Source organism: Cataglyphis hispanica, chromosome 13 (assembly GCF_021464435.1).
Source record: "Cataglyphis hispanica isolate Lineage 1 chromosome 13, ULB_Chis1_1.0, whole genome shotgun sequence".
Lineage (NCBI taxonomy): Eukaryota > Metazoa > Arthropoda > Insecta > Hymenoptera > Formicidae > Cataglyphis > Cataglyphis hispanica.
Window position 1 is genome coordinate 2,014,556 of NC_065966.1, and position 17,658 is coordinate 2,032,213.

At 41.0% G+C, this 17,658-nt stretch overlaps 1 protein-coding gene across 10 annotated transcripts in view; it reads left to right on the forward strand.

Moving 5' to 3' along the window:
- The window catches only part of LOC126854033 (homeobox protein extradenticle), a 59,975-nt gene that overhangs the window by 18,371 nt on the left and 23,946 nt on the right, over nt 1-17,658 (forward strand). For 6 of the 10 annotated variants that reach the window (XM_050600378.1, XM_050600373.1, XM_050600383.1 and 3 more), the window contains exons 3-8: nt 8,419-8,672; nt 13,831-14,021; nt 14,205-14,340; nt 14,616-14,712; nt 15,116-15,160; nt 16,405-16,592. In XM_050600378.1, the coding sequence (XP_050456335.1) occupies nt 8,419-8,672; nt 13,831-14,021; nt 14,205-14,340; nt 14,616-14,712; nt 15,116-15,160; nt 16,405-16,592 (911 nt within the window). Of the gene's footprint in view, nt 1-8,418; nt 8,673-13,830; nt 14,022-14,204; nt 14,341-14,615; nt 14,713-15,115; nt 15,161-16,404; nt 16,593-16,730; nt 17,069-17,658 lie in introns of those variants that run through there. The other 4 variants (XM_050600375.1, XM_050600374.1, XM_050600376.1 and 1 more) reach the window with 4 other exon arrangements.

A 17,658-nucleotide genomic window follows, 5' to 3' on the forward strand; every position in this document is an offset into this window, starting at 1 on the left:
CGACGAGACCGTGGGAGCAGGAGGGTGGAGGAAGTGGGGAAGGGAGGTACACATTCGGTACACCTGCGCTGTATATTGCGGAAAAGCCGGACTTGCCAGGCAATAAGAATTTCTTTCTTCATCCCTCGCGCCTGCCCTTCCCTTCTCTCCATCTTGCCGTCGACATGCAACCCTTTATTAAGACCCCCTTCGCCATCCACCACCCCCTCGTTCCTCTTACGCTCCGTTTGCGAAGCGCCATCACCTTCGACCTTTTTATCTACCGCCCCCCCTCCCCCTCCCTCTCCCCCACCCCTCGCGTCTCGCATTGTCTCGCAACAATGTGGACTCGACGAGGCTAACTAGTTTCGCTGATACGCGTTACCTCAACTGAAAAAAGAAAGTAGACACGGCTCTGAATGCCGTCTTTCGTTCCGTGTAACTCTGCGCGAACTCTACGCTGTAGACGCAAGTTTGAGAGAACGGTGTCTCTAAAGTCGCGACGGCAAAAACAGTACTTACGAAGTTTCGTAACTTGGCGAACGCGCATAAGTGAATAATGAGACGGTCGTCTCTTCTATAGCCCTAGCTCGCCTAGAGGTAATTTGAAATGACTTGAGAAATTCATGAGATTTACACATGGTACTCGCGCGATTATTCGCTCGACAAGGCAAGTTTCTCGAATCGTTAAAATAATCATTTCGCTCCTCGGACTCCTCACTTTTAAAGTGATTTCATTCTCGACGCGTGTCGACTCTACCGCGCGATTTTTCGACTCAACGCGCGATTAAGCTATAAAAATGGTCTCTATGTACGTATGTTGAATCGAGACAAGTTCTCGAGGATTTCTGAGCAGGAATGCCACTTCAATAACGAAGCCGAAGCGAGGGGCTTAATTTGCCTCGAGACGCCACGCTCGCTCTCTCGTGCATTCTCCGCATACACACAGACATATACATAGTTTATATATATATATATATATATATATATATATAACGTGTACGTGTAAATATATATGTATCCGAGCCGGATGCCTTTCATAGTTATACTACCGCGCCTGTCTCCCGTTGCCGGCTCCACGCTCACGTCTTCGTTCGTGTATAAACTATAGCGGGTGTGTGTGTGTGTGTGTGAAATACATAGCACGCCTAGACCATTTTGCAGCGTTCCTGCCATTCTAACATCCGCGTTTCATTAAAAGATCTCCCGCCCGACCTCTCTCGGTTGCGCCGTTTCGCATAGCACACGACGACTGCACTTCGCCAATCCTGCAAGACGGACATCGTATACTCGGTGTCTCATAAGTGCCACACGTTTCTCCGACGGATGTCAGTCCCGACCATCGGCCGCGTTTAAATTCTTTTTTTCACGAAAGAAATGTATGAAGAGCGAAAATAAACCCTATCTATAATTTGTAAATGTCACTTTAGATTGACTTTCGACTTATAGTCCAATTTGCAAATTATATACTTGAGTTACTCTATATTTTTCCAACTTTACTTTATTTCGAGCGTTACTCTATATTTACATCTCATATGTGTACAGATTATATCGATATTTTATCGAGAATGGCGATCTCTTTATCAGATGAACTTGATAAATTAAAAAAAAAACGCCACGATCACATTGCGCTGAAAAATGAAATGATATTACTATAAATGTTTCCGTTTATAATTCACATATTATTGTATGCAAAACACATAATCGATGTAGTCCAAGATCGATATAGTTCATGAACGCGCGGTGCAATGGCAGTGCAATCACTTAGAAATTCATTGTGCGATAAAACCGCATGCGAGGACTATTAAACTTGTTGCTCTTCGGCACGGCCGTAATGGAAATGAACAATGGCTTAGTAATACTTGAGAAGAGTAAAAGCGAAAGGCTACTAAGAGCATTGTATTCTCATACAGTGCTTCTCTTCTATTCTAACATGCCAATTTATTATAAATCGTATCTCAAGTACGTAATTTTTCAGGTCACCAAAAAATATATAATTATCATATTAGATAACATTTATAAAATAGCAATTCTCTCTCTTTAATTTATTCCAATAAATTTGAAATTAATTAAGAATTTTTTTTAACTTAAATCGCGTGATGTCAAAGAGCTATCTCTCTATATTGATGATTTTATGGGATGCGGATATAATTATTGATGCTTTCGGACGGAAGGATACCGTAAGATTTTGCACGCGCATACATTGTAGGAGGCCGGACGCAAACGCAACAGTATAATACGGCATAATGCCGCCGTAAGGGGGTTAAGAGTAATTCTTGTCGACCCGGGGGCTCGTCCCTTTCGACATTTACGATGTGTTTTACGCGATCAAAGCGAGCCGTAACAATTATTGGGCGATTTCGCGGCAGTAAAATTTTATTCGACCCCCTCTTCCCCTCTTTCCCGTCCGTCGCCACCGATCGCATTCCATCGCGAGCGGGAAATGCTTCGCGAACTTTGCACCCTCTTGCTACATTAGAGAGTTCGCCTTTGTTCGCTCTATCGGGTAGAAGGATCGAGGAGTAAATATTGAGTTCGTAAAGTTTGTAGCAATTTTTACGGAGAAAGTTCGAAAGCAATATATTATTTTTATATATTTATAGAGATCTTTATTTAATGCACGCATATTTTCAAACTCCCAAAATATTTTATCTTTCCGAGCGAAAAACTGTATGTCGTATCTAATATCATGCGAATTACTTATTTAACTTTTGACGGAATTTTTTTTATAAAACGTAGTGTAAAGTAAAGGCAAAATTAATAAATTATTATCAATACTTCATATATTTAATGTATTAGATCTCGAGATAATCGGCCATGCTATATTAAACGTATTATTTTCAAAAACGACCGAGAATACATATACTGCCTTCAAGGCAGCCAAGGAACGAAACGCCGTCATTCTCCATCTTCGCACTTATCTCCCGTCCAGGCGACGGAAATCGATGGCCGCCGGCGATCGTTCCGGACACCCGGTACGTCGGGCGCCGCGCGTTGTGTACATTTGGCCGCGTTTTCGCGTCGAGTTTTGATTTACGGGGTTGCGAGGAGCACGAGAGGAGGCGGGAGGCCAGCCACTACGAGCGGAAAGGGGACGAGTATTCCGGCGGAAGTGGCTGGAAAAAGGAAGAGAAATAATAGAAGGGAAAGGGGCGCGCGGATGGTTGGGGGTGGTGGTGGTCGAAGTTGGACGGGTGGAACATGGCGAAGATACGGTCGAGCGAATTCGAGTCGTAGGAGGACGGAAAAATGGAAGGGGTGGGAGGGGGAAGAGGGTTGAAAGAGAGAAAAGAAAGGAGATTGAGGGGATCGGGGGAGGGAAAGGATGGCGGCGTCGATGCTGGAAAAACATCGCGTGGCGTTGCTAGCGAGACTCGCCGCGTTCGCGCGGGATCCTTTTTTCGTGGCTAACGGAAGTACGAAATTGCCGGAGCGCGAAAGAAATCGTCGAAGAGAAGTTCCTTCTCTACTCTCGCGAGCGAAATAAAGCGGGAGATGTACGCGCGGGCGAATTCTCTCCCTTTCTCTTGCCGCCCTTTTCCTCCCCCCGAACTCCGCAAAACATTGTTTTCCGCGGGTGAAAAGAGAGTTTCGAGATTCGACCGACCAGAAATCCCGGCTCGTCGCCGGAACTTCCGCGTCGATAAATCCGCGATCGACGACGGGATACGGCGCGAAACGGCGGGTGCAACTGCCGAGGGTAATTCGCGCAGGGTGGTTACGGGGGGACCTTATGACCTTTTGTCGTGTAAAAATTACGTATCCAACTCGAGAATTTTTTTTCTTATTGCAAGCATAAAAAATTCTTCTTGCGTGTGCATGACCTACATTTTGTTTAATTTTATTGTATTTATAGCGCCATTTATCTTTTAGCTATTGAACGCGCGAATTATTTTTCGCGCAATTAATTATACAAAAATCTCGATAAAGAAATGATGGATGGATCGTGCATTTGAAAATATTATTTACGCTAACCGTTTGAATTAAACCCAATCGAGAGAACGGAATATGTATCCGATTTCGATAAAAGGGTTTAGACGCGCGTTTATCGCGCTCGCTCGTTTTTTATCTCGACATTCGAAGCCGGCACGCGAGCTGGCATCGCGCGTCACGTCGCGTCGAATGAGAAAGGATGAGGCATACGAAACACGAACCTGGCCGTCTCGATTTCCTTCGTAAATCAGGAGAACTCGGTATATTCTTACGCGGCGGGGGGGGGGAGGAAGGAGGGGGGCATCGATATCGGATCCCAGAAGGGACGCAGGCACCGGCGTCTTTCTTTCATCCTCTCCGATTCCCTCTCGGAAAGCGAATTTCTACCGTCCGGATTCACCCTCGAATTAAAAGAGCAGCCATCTCGGCTGCCTTCTTTTTTCCTCTCCCTCTAGCAGGCTTCTCTCTTTCTCTCGTTCAGACCTGTTTTAGGGAACGAAGGCGTGAGAAAGAATCGAGAAAGCAAGGAAAACAAATTAAAAATGGAATAAATAGAAAGTTAATTTAAAGTGATGCTGCAGAAGAATAAATTATTAGATCATCTCAAAAGAAAATATTAATTTAATTTTAATTTTTGAACTAACAATGATAGAATTTATATATGACAATTATTGATCTTAATAATTCAAAGCGATCATCAATGTATATAATAAGAAACATTTTTATTAAATTCTGATATTTTTGCATCCATTATTTTCGTATTCGTGAGGAAATGGCGACGACGTTGTAAAGAAAAGCTGTCTTAATCTCGCTAACGACATCGGGTGATAATTCAGACCATTCTGCCACGGATCTTACGACAAAGTTCCAACCGGCGCTCTTAAAATATGCAAGAGAAAGAGAGAGAAAGAAAGAGAGAGAGAGCGACGGGATCCGCGCGTCGAAACAACCCTCGAGATAATTTAGATTCGTAAAAGCGAAGCAACACAGAGAAGAGAGCGAGCGGCGTGGCAGGACGCCGACCGGTGTGTATTGATCTAAACGGGAACCCGTGAAAGCAATTAAGATAAGGCACGGTAACAAAGGGTTGTCGGCTGCTACCCGCTTTTCGCGGTGGAAAACAGCGCGCCGGCAGTGGATAGGAAAAGGGGGAAATAAATGTAGCAGATATACGAGAAAGGAAAATGCAGGTCGATTCGATTGTTGATGTTAAAAAGAGATAGAGAAAAGAAGGTATACGATAACTACTCATCGTGTGTTAATTTACAAAATTACTACATTTTGCTCATGATTGCGCGTCCAAAAATATTAGCATTCATGTCGGATTATGATTTTCTTAGCCGCTCGTGATCGTTTCGCGGTCGACACGAATTAATCGAGCGATTAGCTCGCTCTTCAACGGTATGTCGTATTAATTTAGCTCTCACTTGTGTGCAAACGACCCTCGAGAACGACGTTACGTTACGTCGACAATCTGGCAAGCAGTACGAATTTATATACTGGGTGTTCTATACAAAGCCTCACGTCATGTCAATCGAGGGAGAGAGGGAGAGAGAATAAGAAAGATAGAGACAGAGCAACAAGGCGAGAGAGAGAGAGAGAGAACAGACCGTTCGGGCAGACCGTCTGAGTCGTAAAATGTTAACTGCTAGTAAAACTGAGTTTACGCGCTTGTAAGGACCCCCGTAGGAGGTTGCCGCCGTGCCCGGCCCCTCTTCAGCATGGCAGCACGCAGAGCCGCCCCTTACACCCCCTAATAGCCAGATTATTGCTCGTAAGCCAGCCACCCCCGCTCGAACCCCCCGCCAACATTCGCTCTCCTCGCAAATACGAAAATAATTTCGAAAGAACATTTAATTCGCTCACTTCTTTATATTATACTATGCCGGATATGTGTACCGTTTGGTATTTCACTCTGCGATAAAACTATCGCAAAATTTACATCACGTATAAATTCTCATATTTATCAATATTCTCGTACTATTAATTTATTATAAATAATTTTTGTACTGAAATTTTACGAGATTCTATCAAACAAATAGAATTAAATATAATTTATAAATTTCTTGTTAAAGTTATTAATATAAGACAATTTATTAATGAAAAACCTGAATTATTATTCAATAATAAACATATAATATATTCAATAAATTAGAATAGATGATTTTCGTTAATAATAATATACAAGAATATGTTCATCGAAATGCATTATGGAATTCAATATTGATTGTGATCCTTTCTTTAAAATATCTTTTTTTCTCTTTTTAGAAATTATAGATCGCAATATAAAACGGAGGGTCATTAGGAGCGGACACTAAAATCGAAAGGATTAAAAATAGAATAATCTTTTTCGTAGATAAGAAAGAAGATAAACATTTATGTCCACTCTGAAACGGGTGGTCGTATCGGTGGTCGAAATTGCTCGACCTTTTAACTTTCAATGGTGCAAGTTCTTTCGCATCGCCGTAAACCGACCTTTTATTCCGCCGTCTTCGGCGCACGATGCCGATCCGGAGGTTTTTCATTTTTAATTACCCACAATGCTGTGAAAAGTTACCGGCGCTGCACGGAAGTTTTAATGGTAGCGCGTTGACTGTCGTTAACCCCTTCTTAAGTCGACCGTGGAAGTGCCATGGAACGTGCTACGATTTCGAAACTTATTTGATTTCATTCCCGGAGCTCTCTCGTTCAAGCCGTACACATTTCTCCATCGTAACTCAATTTTTAACGTCATCCTCTAGCCGAAATGCCGCCGATCAGCATTCGTTCAATCCGGAAACGATGGAAACCCGATTTCCATTTCCCGGGACAATAAATTTTTTTTTTCGGTGAAAAATATTTTTAATAAATCTTATCGGTAGCTCGATATCTTTCTAAAAAATATACTTATGTATTCGCGATGATAAATTAGCTAATAATGACTAAGTTGTTGAGAGAAGGGACGTTGTTGTTCAAAGAAATGTCATCTCATTGTTCAAAGCGCCTGCTCCAAAGAATCTCTCCCTAGAGTCTTGGCGAAGAAACGGAACTCTAGCCTCCCATTTCTACTTGCGTAATTGTTACACTTCGTATAAATGCATTAGCCCCGCGCATTCGTTTCACGCCTCCGCGAATCCACGAGAAGTCTCGTTCGTTTCCCCCTTTTTTCGCGTTTCCCCAGGGACTTTTTTCACGAGCCGTGGCGAAAAGTGGCGGAGGCGAGAAAAGTTTCGAACGAATTCAAGGAGCGACTTGGGCAACTGAGAACATGCGAGTTCATTCATATAAAACCACATCTGAGAAATACGATAACTCGCTAAAGTTATCATGCGAGTTTTCACGCAAACTCATAAGAAGTTTATAATGTGTGATAAAATATTTATAATATATACCTAAATCAACAATATGGCAAAAAAATGTTTGCGAAATTGATTTTTATGTTCGAATAGTTGCCAATAAATTTTGTCAAAATTCTAACACATTTTTTTTACACACATACATAAAATTCTTATATATTTTCTTATGATTATAAATGTATTTTTTATCTAATCGTGACATCATCAAATCATAGTCTGCCAAAAATCTCTCAACAAGTTATACGTCGATTCGGCGTAATCTTGCTACATAAAGTTTTATCCTGCGTGATTCACGTGGAAAATCTAATCCTTTCTGACGAAGAAATTTCTCGCTTGACGCTTCCTCAAAGAAGCTGAGAGCTCTATTCCGCCTCGTCTCGCTCCTCTGTATGCATGTCAGCGTTTGCGTTCGGAGAGGGTGCTAACTGTCGAAGACGACGGGGCTGCTGCATCTTTGGCAGGGAGCCTCGCGCGAGGATGGTGAAAAAGCTGGCGTGTACGAACGGTGGTAGTATAGAAGGTCCCTTGCTCTGCGGTTTTATGGATCGTCCAGCTCCATCACGCGCCGTAAAAGTACAATAAAACCGCTGTTACACCGCGGAAAACTACGCGTTCTAAACCACTGCATGCACTGTGCCCTTAAGACAAAGAGGAGAAAAAGATGAGACGGCGGAGAGACGTTTGGAGAGAAGAAGCAAAATTGATTCTTTTATGATCGACAAACGCACGATTCTGAAAGTTGGAGTCGCTACGCGAATAATCTCCTCGATTTTCACAGGAATATGTTTACGTGTGATAATCCGATGTCTCTCTTTTCCTTAACGTTCTTTCGAATCGAATCAATCGTTTCCAATAACTTTAGAAATTTGATAATTGCGGGTGCGAGAAATAATATATATTTTAATAAAGGGCAACATCACATTTTCGTAACATAATTATTTTTGCAGCAATAAAAATTTAGAGAATGTTCTCCTCTGGAAACTCTATTTCTCTAGAATTATACTTGTACATATATAGATAATTTTTATTTATATTCAAATAGTTGCCAATAAATTTTGTCAAAATTCTGACACATTTTTTTTTTTATACATATACATACAATTCTTATATATCTTCTTATGATTATAAATGCATTTTTTTATCTCACATTCGTGTTCTCATATATTTTCAGTTTTGTCATTGAGAAATACGCAAGAAGAGGAGCCACCAGATCCGCAGCTGATGCGATTGGACAATATGTTGATTGCCGAGGGGGTCGCTGGACCAGAGAAGGGTGGCGGTGCGGGGGCTGCCGCTTCGGCATCTGCAGCAGCCGCCGCTGGACCACCTGGCCAACCAGACAACGCTATCGAACATTCGGACTACAGAGCTAAACTCGCCCAGATTAGGCAAATCTATCACCAAGAATTAGAAAAATACGAACAGGTTTGTCTGCAAAAAAAAAAAAATATATATATATATATATATGTGTATCAAAAACGGCTCAACCCAACTTATTTGAACGTGCCCTGTACTTTCATCTCTAGGTCGTATAATGAACACGCCGTTATTCGCGTTTCCTCGAGCCTAAACTTATATCAATAATCGGTGGCAAATGCAAATCGGTTAGCCGACCGATTCATTAAGTCAAACGGGTTAATTAAAGTTTAACTCTCGTATTGATTTTCGCAGCGCGCGGCGCCGCAGTCACACATTTTTCCATTTGCGCGCGCTCCATCGCGAAATATATCCCCTTCTCCCGCGAAAATTATTTATTCCGAGGAAAGCGCGAGCGTGTTCGCTCTTTATGCAAATCCCGCTTATGAATATTATTCGCCGCCCGCGCACCATTATCGACGCGATATCGGGTATTGAATTCGGATCGTGGGAATTACATTCGCGTCGTCCGACTTTGCGAGCGCGAGAAAGGAGGAAGAGAGAGGAAAAAAAAAAAAAACAGCACAAAATGAACTCGCAGCGCATAAACGAGCGCCGTTACTCACCCTCGGCCGGAAAAACTCCCGGCGAAATGAAAAATTTAAACGCGTAGCCGCGCGGTTATCGTCGAGATCCGGCAGCTGACAAATTTCGGCCATCCCGGTCCGTTATCAGCCGCCTCGATTCCCCGCCATCGATAATCTCTCCGCTCGTGAAATTCGACGACGTCGACGCGAATTTATCGTTCACCGACGATCTCGCGGTCTCGCCAAGGTACGTTTATGTTATGCAAAGTATCGAAGAAGCGAGAACCACAATCGATTCTCATTGTAACAAGCTATTAAACTATTAATGATATTGTAATTTTAAGCAGTTTTTTTTATAAACAAATTTTTTTATAAACTTTTATCAAAAAACATTGATAATTTTTATAGCATATTGTACATTTTTTTAGAATTTATATTCTCTTTCAATAGAATAAGTATACATTGATTACTATTCAATAATCACTGATAAGCAGTAGTTTTGGTTACAAGTATTGTATTATAAACTGTGAAATTTTACCATTAATTTTTGAGAAGAAATAGCGGCTGATTTTTCAGTGATCGTAAAATCAATAAAATACTCGGTGAAATCTTGTCATTGTTTTAATGACACTTTCACATTGATTCAGTTTAAAAGAGTTACTGATAAAAATTAATGATTTTCAATTTTAATAAAATTTTTTGAGACATAACGCTTACAAAGATTAATTATCTTCGGTCCATTTTGCGATCGTTCCGAAATGAACTAATAAAAAGGGATGTTATGCGTGCGATTGGAAGGAACAATCGCCGCCGGCGATTCGCGTGCTAATGAACCGACCCGCTCGCGTTAAGTAAAATCTCGCGTGCCGGACAGGCCAGCAGCCCCCCTTGTGTGCCACTGTATGTCGCGTGATACAGGTTCTTTCAAAACGATGCAAATCACTGCGCCATTACTACTGCGGAAATTCGACAATATTACCGCGAGCTGTTTCATTATGAATTTCTTTCTCGGTCGCTCTTCTTTTAATTCCGTGTCCTGACCTCGCATGATAAAATTTAACCTGCTATAATAACTTAATTTTATGAGGGTAATTTTTGGAGTACTCGCGATAAAATATCATATCCGAATTAAAGAATATAAAATTTTTATTATTCGCGTTATATTAAACATTAGTTTAATAATCCAAACTTTATAAACGCGAACATTATTAATCACAGTTTTTTTTTTTTTTTTAATTATATTAAATATGTATTAAATATTGTAGTTCTCCAAATAATACATGCAACGATATAGTACTTTGACTAGTTATTTCGCGCCATCAGTCACATTTGCATCCTCTTTTCATCGCGGGACAGATCACCGGTCATTCCGCTTAATGTATGCACCGCTGTCATAAAAAAGCCCTTACATTCGCATGACGTCGTGCGTAATCGGCCATTCTTACTGTAAATAGGACCCACTCATATCGGCCCTATATGCGCGCGTAATTCTTTTTAACGCCGTTCGCGTTTTCGCTGGCAATTTTTCCCTCTTCCGCGTATATGTACACACTTGCTCTCTACGAATATATGCGTCGCGTTTGTATGTAGACGAACGCAGTGTGTGGGCCGTGTGCTTTAATTGCCACACCCGTTTCGACCCCATATTTCACTGTGTGTGTCAGCGCGCTTGATGTTTCCCCGCGGTAAACACGCACAGCCCCTCCGGAGGTCCACCATTCTCTCTCAGGGTCGGATTAAAATCGGGCGCCCTAATATTTTCGTACGACAAATTTTATTTTAATGTAACATTTTATATATATATATATATATATATATATATATATACCAGTAGAGAGAGAAGAATGTCATGCGTGCTCTTTTATTCTTCCGACCGAGCTGGAAGCGGAGTTAACGCGTATAGTATTACCTCTTTTTACGAGCTAAAGCTGATAAGAGCGCTTTTACAACCATTCGTCCTCCCGTTTGTTCGCAGTTTACAGTCGAGGCAAAGTGGTGTGTGTGTGTGTGTGTGTGTTAATGCGGAAATTAAAGATTATATTCTTGGAAAACGGCAAGTTTCTCAGTTTGCGCTGCCATTAATGTTAATCACAAATGATAATTCGCGACCGTCCTCGTAGAGGTGCCCTGGATCCGCCCCTGTAATGCGTGTGCCACGACTCTTTGTAGCCGCAACAATATGCACGCTGAAAACATATGCGCTCGCGTGCACTTTGCGACGCAGCTCGTGTGTGTTGCCGAGGGGTGGTCCGATAAACGTGGCCGTTAACGAGTTTTAAATCTTCCTTCCCTCTGTTCTCCGGCTCATAGGATCTTACTTTGTTATATTTTGTTATATTTTTTAAAATTTTAAATAGACCTTAACAAAATTGCAATTTGCGATTTATCAACACGCTCAAGTAAAGAAAAATTGTGATGGTTTTTTATTAAAAAAATTCCGTATATTCTGTATAATAATAATAAAAAAAAAAGATAATATCAAGGGAAAAAATTTGCCGTGGAAAACAGATGGTATAAATATTTTATTATATCTGAAAAGTTATTGGCTTAGTTAGCGGCCGACGTTGTCATGGCAGAAAGTTCGGCTATAAGCGAAATTTACTATTCAAATTCGGTCGACTCGCCGCATTAGGGTGAATGTCTGCCTGACTATGCAACATGGCGTGACAAGCACGAGAATAGAACCGCATCGGGTTTTACGGGATCGCGTGATCACCGCCAGCAAACATCCTACCTACCATGAATTTCATCGGTGCACGCCCGCCTTTATTTTATCCGATTTTCAACTCTGATTCCCACCGACCCTCCCATACTATCCCCGTATTGTATCTCAGAAAAAGCGTACAGAAAATGCATGTTCCGGTGTGCTCGCGAGGGGGTGGAGGAGAAGAGATTTTACGCGCGCATAAATATTTTGTTTTACTGCCGTACGTTCGACTAGTATAATCCACCGTAAATCGTATCAAGTATGATGTTAAGCAGAGAGTATAAACAACTTGCGCGTTTTCTAAATTATTACCATAATTCGGGATGAAATGTTACCGACATTGTAATTTACAGTCGGCGAGATGAAACAAGCGCGTTTGGGATAATTAGGGTAAAACATTCGTATAATCGCTTGTTTCTATATTTTTTACATTTTCAATAAATAAATTACATATGTTTGTCTTTTATTTATTATTACGATGATAAGAGGAAGATGTGCAGGCGAATATTTTAACGAAAACTCTAAATGTCCGTACTTTGGCTTCCGGCGAGGCAAATTTTCTCGCAACACTCTAATTTTACTGCAACACGCTCTATTAATACGGTTGCCTATCGCGAGAATATAGTGGAGGCGGGCATGGCCGGTTTCGGCAATGTTATGGAAATTCCAACGTGTGCATTGCTAAATATATCTGCCCAAAACCCGACGATCGCGCGGCTACGTTACTGCGGTTGGAGAAACAACTCGTGGAGAGCCTCGACAGTTGCATAATCGAATTTATGCTTGCGGCTGATTTGTATCGGAGAGAACATGGATTCTAATTTTATAACTCACTATCCCGAGTCTCTCTCTCTCTCTCTCTCTCTTTCTCTCTAGAATTGAACTGAATTAATAACGTCATCTCACAATTCGAAAGTAGAAAGAGATATTGCACGGAATGCCTCTGAGAGATATTTAAACGAAAGAAGCGCCGAAAATTTTGAAATACATCTTTGTAATAATCGAGAATAATTAATATTGTCAATTGCATTTCTTTATATCAAAATGTATCCGATGGTCATCTGCTAGTATCATCCTCTTTGAGACGTAGAACGTTTTGGAAATTAAAGGAAATTAGTCTGCGCGAAGGGGAAGGGAGGGAATGCGACTCGCTATGGCTTTTCCATCCAATTCAGCAGCGTTCCGTTCGTTCCTCGCATCTTCTCCCTCTCTTCTCTCTCTCTCTTTCTCTCTCTTTCTCTTTCCCTCTTTCTCTGTCACGTGCAACAGTCGACGGGGGGTTGATCCACCCCACGAGTCTCGTGCGAAGAAAGGAACGAAGAGGAAGAAGAGAAGCCATCGGTGGATCGAGAAAGGAGGACGAAGGGAGAGAAGGGATCGTCGGCAGAGTGGAATCCATTTCGAAATTGCAAGCCACCCTGTTCGATCCCCTTTCTCCACTGACTCCTCTCGTATTCCGACACCCTCCCGTGGCCTTTTCCCGGTTCCTTCCCTCAGGAAAAGCTACTCCCCCTTTGCTCGGCTCACCCTCTCGCCTCACTCTTCTCTCTCTCTTTCTCTGGTTCTCTCCCTTTTGCGAGGCAGCGTGCTCGCCTCGAATACTGATATCGAGCAAAGTCCTTTTTCCCTTAAACCGAGCAGCCACCAGGAATAATGCATTATACGTACGCGTCTTTCGTCTCTCGCTTCTTCCCTCGCTTCATCGTTCGATCTTTCTTTTCACGCTTTCGGTCACAGTACTTTTTTCGCATCTTTTGCTCATTTTAATCCTTTGCCTGTCGTCATGCCGACTAATTTGCAGTACATTCAAATTTATTTCGAAACATCGTTCCATTTTTTTAATTGATTATATCTTACAAAAAATATCTCAAATTATTCTTTTACACAATCAACGGAGAGTAAACTTGGAACGCACTGTCTTTGCTTGTTTCAGGCTTGTAATGAATTCACCACCCACGTGATGAACCTGTTGCGAGAGCAGAGTCGCACCAGGCCGATCACGCCGAAAGAAATCGAAAGGATGGTTCAAATTATTCACAAGAAGTTCTCCAGCATTCAGATGCAGCTCAAACAGTCCACCTGCGAAGCCGTAATGATTTTGAGGAGTCGATTCTTGGACGCGAGGTTTGTGTCGAAACGATAAGAAATGAAATTTTTGCGGTTTCTGCGACAGTAATCGCGCTATGTCATTTTGAGTACAAGGAAGCAGATGTGGGGAAGGGGGAAATTTTTCTATATTCAAGGAGACTATTTACACAGCGCAATTAAAATAAGGTGTAATACGCGCATGTATAATTTGTGTTACAGACGTAAGAGAAGAAATTTCAGTAAACAGGCGTCTGAAATTCTAAACGAATACTTCTACTCCCATCTCAGTAATCCTTACCCGAGCGAAGAGGCTAAGGAGGAGCTCGCACGAAAATGTGGAATTACCGTGAGCCAGGTATCGTCCGTTCCCTTTTCTTGCACTTACTAGAGCGTTTATAATTTGCCATATACTGCGTCGCTATTTGTGTGTGTGTGTGTGGTTTTTTTTATATTCTTAAAATAATTTTGAAATTAAATTTTGTTCTTTAAAAGAGAGAGAAAAAATCTCTTGTACTGAATAAAATATTTGTAAATTTTTTGACGAGAAAGATATCGCGAGCGGGCGTTTGCGCGTGAAAACCTCTCGGCAAATCGGAAATGAATGCGTACCTTTGTTTCATTTACTCTTAGGTGTCCAATTGGTTCGGAAATAAGAGGATACGCTATAAGAAAAACATCGGTAAAGCACAGGAGGAGGCAAACTTGTACGCAGCCAAGAAGGCAGCTGGTAAGTCCCGATTTTCGCTAAGCGAGTGTTTTTCTATGAGTTTGTTTCATTTAAATTGTGAGAAAAAGTCCGTAAGAAATCCTGAAAAAAAAAAAAACTGCACGAAATGGCCTCTTAAAATCCGAATGTCTCGATGATCGAAAAGTAACGTTTTATATTATTGACGAAAAATAAAAAACGATAGAGAAAAATACGCGAATGGCGATTCATAAAATGTTTTACGAAATGTTTTACGTTGCTATTTGCATCTTTTCGATTTCTGAATGTTCTCTCGTGCTTATTGCTCCTTTGGTCGAGCCTTGTCGAGGAAAAACACAGTGAAGTAAAAGTCGGAAGATATAAATTGAAATAATTAACAGACAAATCGTACCCACATACTTCTCTCGTCTTTTTCACGCGTTAGACTTGGAACCAAGATGGAGGAAGTCTCATCACTGTAAATCATTAGGTGAGTTATAGCTTATTGTTCGGCGCGGCAGTGACGTTTATTATTGCGGTCGTTGATGAATCATCGACGGAAAATAAATCTAGCGATATTGATGTGTTCTTTGGCATGTAATACCTATATATTTAAAATATTTTTGAATTTTGAAAATATCTTTGAAACGGAATCTACCTCTTTAGCGGGTTAGAAAATTATCTCAAATCGTAATAATACAGATAAAGTTGACTCAGCATGTTCACTATGTGTTCCTTGTATCTTTAAAAAAATTCAAGTTTTTAAAAATGCCAGACGATAGCAGTAGACTGAGCGTAGATAAGACTACAAAAAATTTTCTCATTACATCCTCCGGCGAGATAGACGCACTCACGTCTCACGTTCTCGCTCGCTACCTACTTTCGTCTCCCACTTCCAGCCTCCTGAAAGTGGGAGAACCTTCTTTCTTGCCATCATGAAAATTGTAGAAAAAAATTCCTGGTCCCACTTTGAAATTCCACGGATTCGCGTCAGCCACCCTGGTCGTCGCAATTACGCACGCTTCGCCTAACTACCGAGGCATCTCACTTTATTTTGGAGACGCCGGCGTGAGATATTTTTAACTCACCAATTATACGAAATAAGAGGGAAAGGGGGGAGAAAGAGGGAAACGGGGAAGAACACGAGCCAGGGTGGACGAGAGAGAGAGGGTACGTGGGACGAGGATAGAGGAGATTCCGAGCTTCTCGCATTTCTTTCAGCACTCTCTGCGTTTATCTTTCCTCGACCACGTTCGCGACGAAACGACCCGCGGTCCTCTCGTAATTAAAGAAACGGAATTCTAACGACCTTCCTATCCAACCCCGCGTAACAACACTTGTCTCGAATGGCGCGAAGGTTTTACAAGCGTCGGATATTCGGCTTTAGAAGCCGGGTGTACGTTTATACAAATCTCAAGTAGAAAAGAATCAGATTTCCAAGGAGAAAGAAACCTTATCCTTCAACGATTGGAAACCATTAACGCGTTTATTTATTTTCAAGAGCTGTGAATTATCCAAACCCTATAGATAACAACGTTGTATTTTAATTACATATTTTCACGCGATATAATTTAATAATAAAATAATAATAAGAAAACACGAATAATATGCTGACATGTTACCTTTGATGATAAAAGGAGCATAAGCGCGCGAGACACAGAGAGACAAAATATCGCTGTGGCGCTTAAAAAATCGCACCCTCGAATTTTGTATGCACCGCGATTGTTTCTACAGCAGCTTTTGCAGGAGCATCGCCGTACAGCATGGGCGGTGCTAGCCAGGGCACTCCGACGCCGATGATGTCGCCGGCGCCACCCGGAGGACCGCAAGACATGGCCGGATACAGCATGGGAATAAACGGCAGTGATTACGGCTCGCAGCCGTACAACGACGGCTCCATGGGATACGATCCGATGCATCAGGTAAATTTCACGTAGATCCTCTATAGAGCACTCTCTGTACTTATACAACCTCCTCTCGTTAGCCGAGTTCTCATAGTTGAACAGTAATTACTAATGCTTTCTCGAGTCTGTTATTTACTAAGCATGAGCTTATTCTAGAAAAACACCATACGCTCAAGCTGTGGCTCGGATTGTGAGTATCAGACAAATTTTAACGCAGTGAACCTAAGCCCTAAAACAAAGAAAATGAGATGGAAGTGAAACATTTTTACGACGAATTCTCTTGGACTCCGAAATTATATGTATTTAGATTTGTGAATTTGATTATATTATTATGGATTAAAAAGTTTTATCCATTGTCATAATATTATTTATATGTCAAATATATATGTTAGTATATAATATTGTTTGTATGTCAAATTAATTTTTTTTTTATATATTTAGAAACTACTATCTTTTCGACAAATGTTTTGAATAATGAATCAGTAAATTTTTGGAGATTTTGTTATTGTTTTAAAAGCAAACAAAAACAGAATTTTTTTTATGGCGATATTTCGGTCATATATATATATATATATATATATATATATATATATATATATATATATATTTATGACTGATAGAAAATAAAATTCAATAAGGATCAAAGATATTTTGTTTCTTTTTCCTTTTTCATTGTAATGTCTTATATTCCTTAAATTTGTTCGATACTATTTCTGCATTTCTAATGTAAATTTTTTTAGTACTGTCAATCGCAAATCTTATTTCTTGAATGTTCACTTCTTTTTTGCGGAAACTACGTATGAAATTATTACTAGAGTCCGCTATTCGCTTCTGTGCAATTCCAAGCCACGGCATTGCATCCCAATGAATGCATGCGCATCTCACCTTCCGCATACTCACACTCACTACGAGAGAAAAAGAGGAAGAGAAAGAAAAAAAGCGTGAGAACGATATCGCGAGAGAAAAGTGAGAGAGAGAGAAAGGATACCGGTGAAGGAATGTGCTTGAGCTTTAGAATGAGTATTATGCCATATACAGGGATTCTTATCTAAAACAATCCGAATGCGTAAAAAAAAAAATTTAT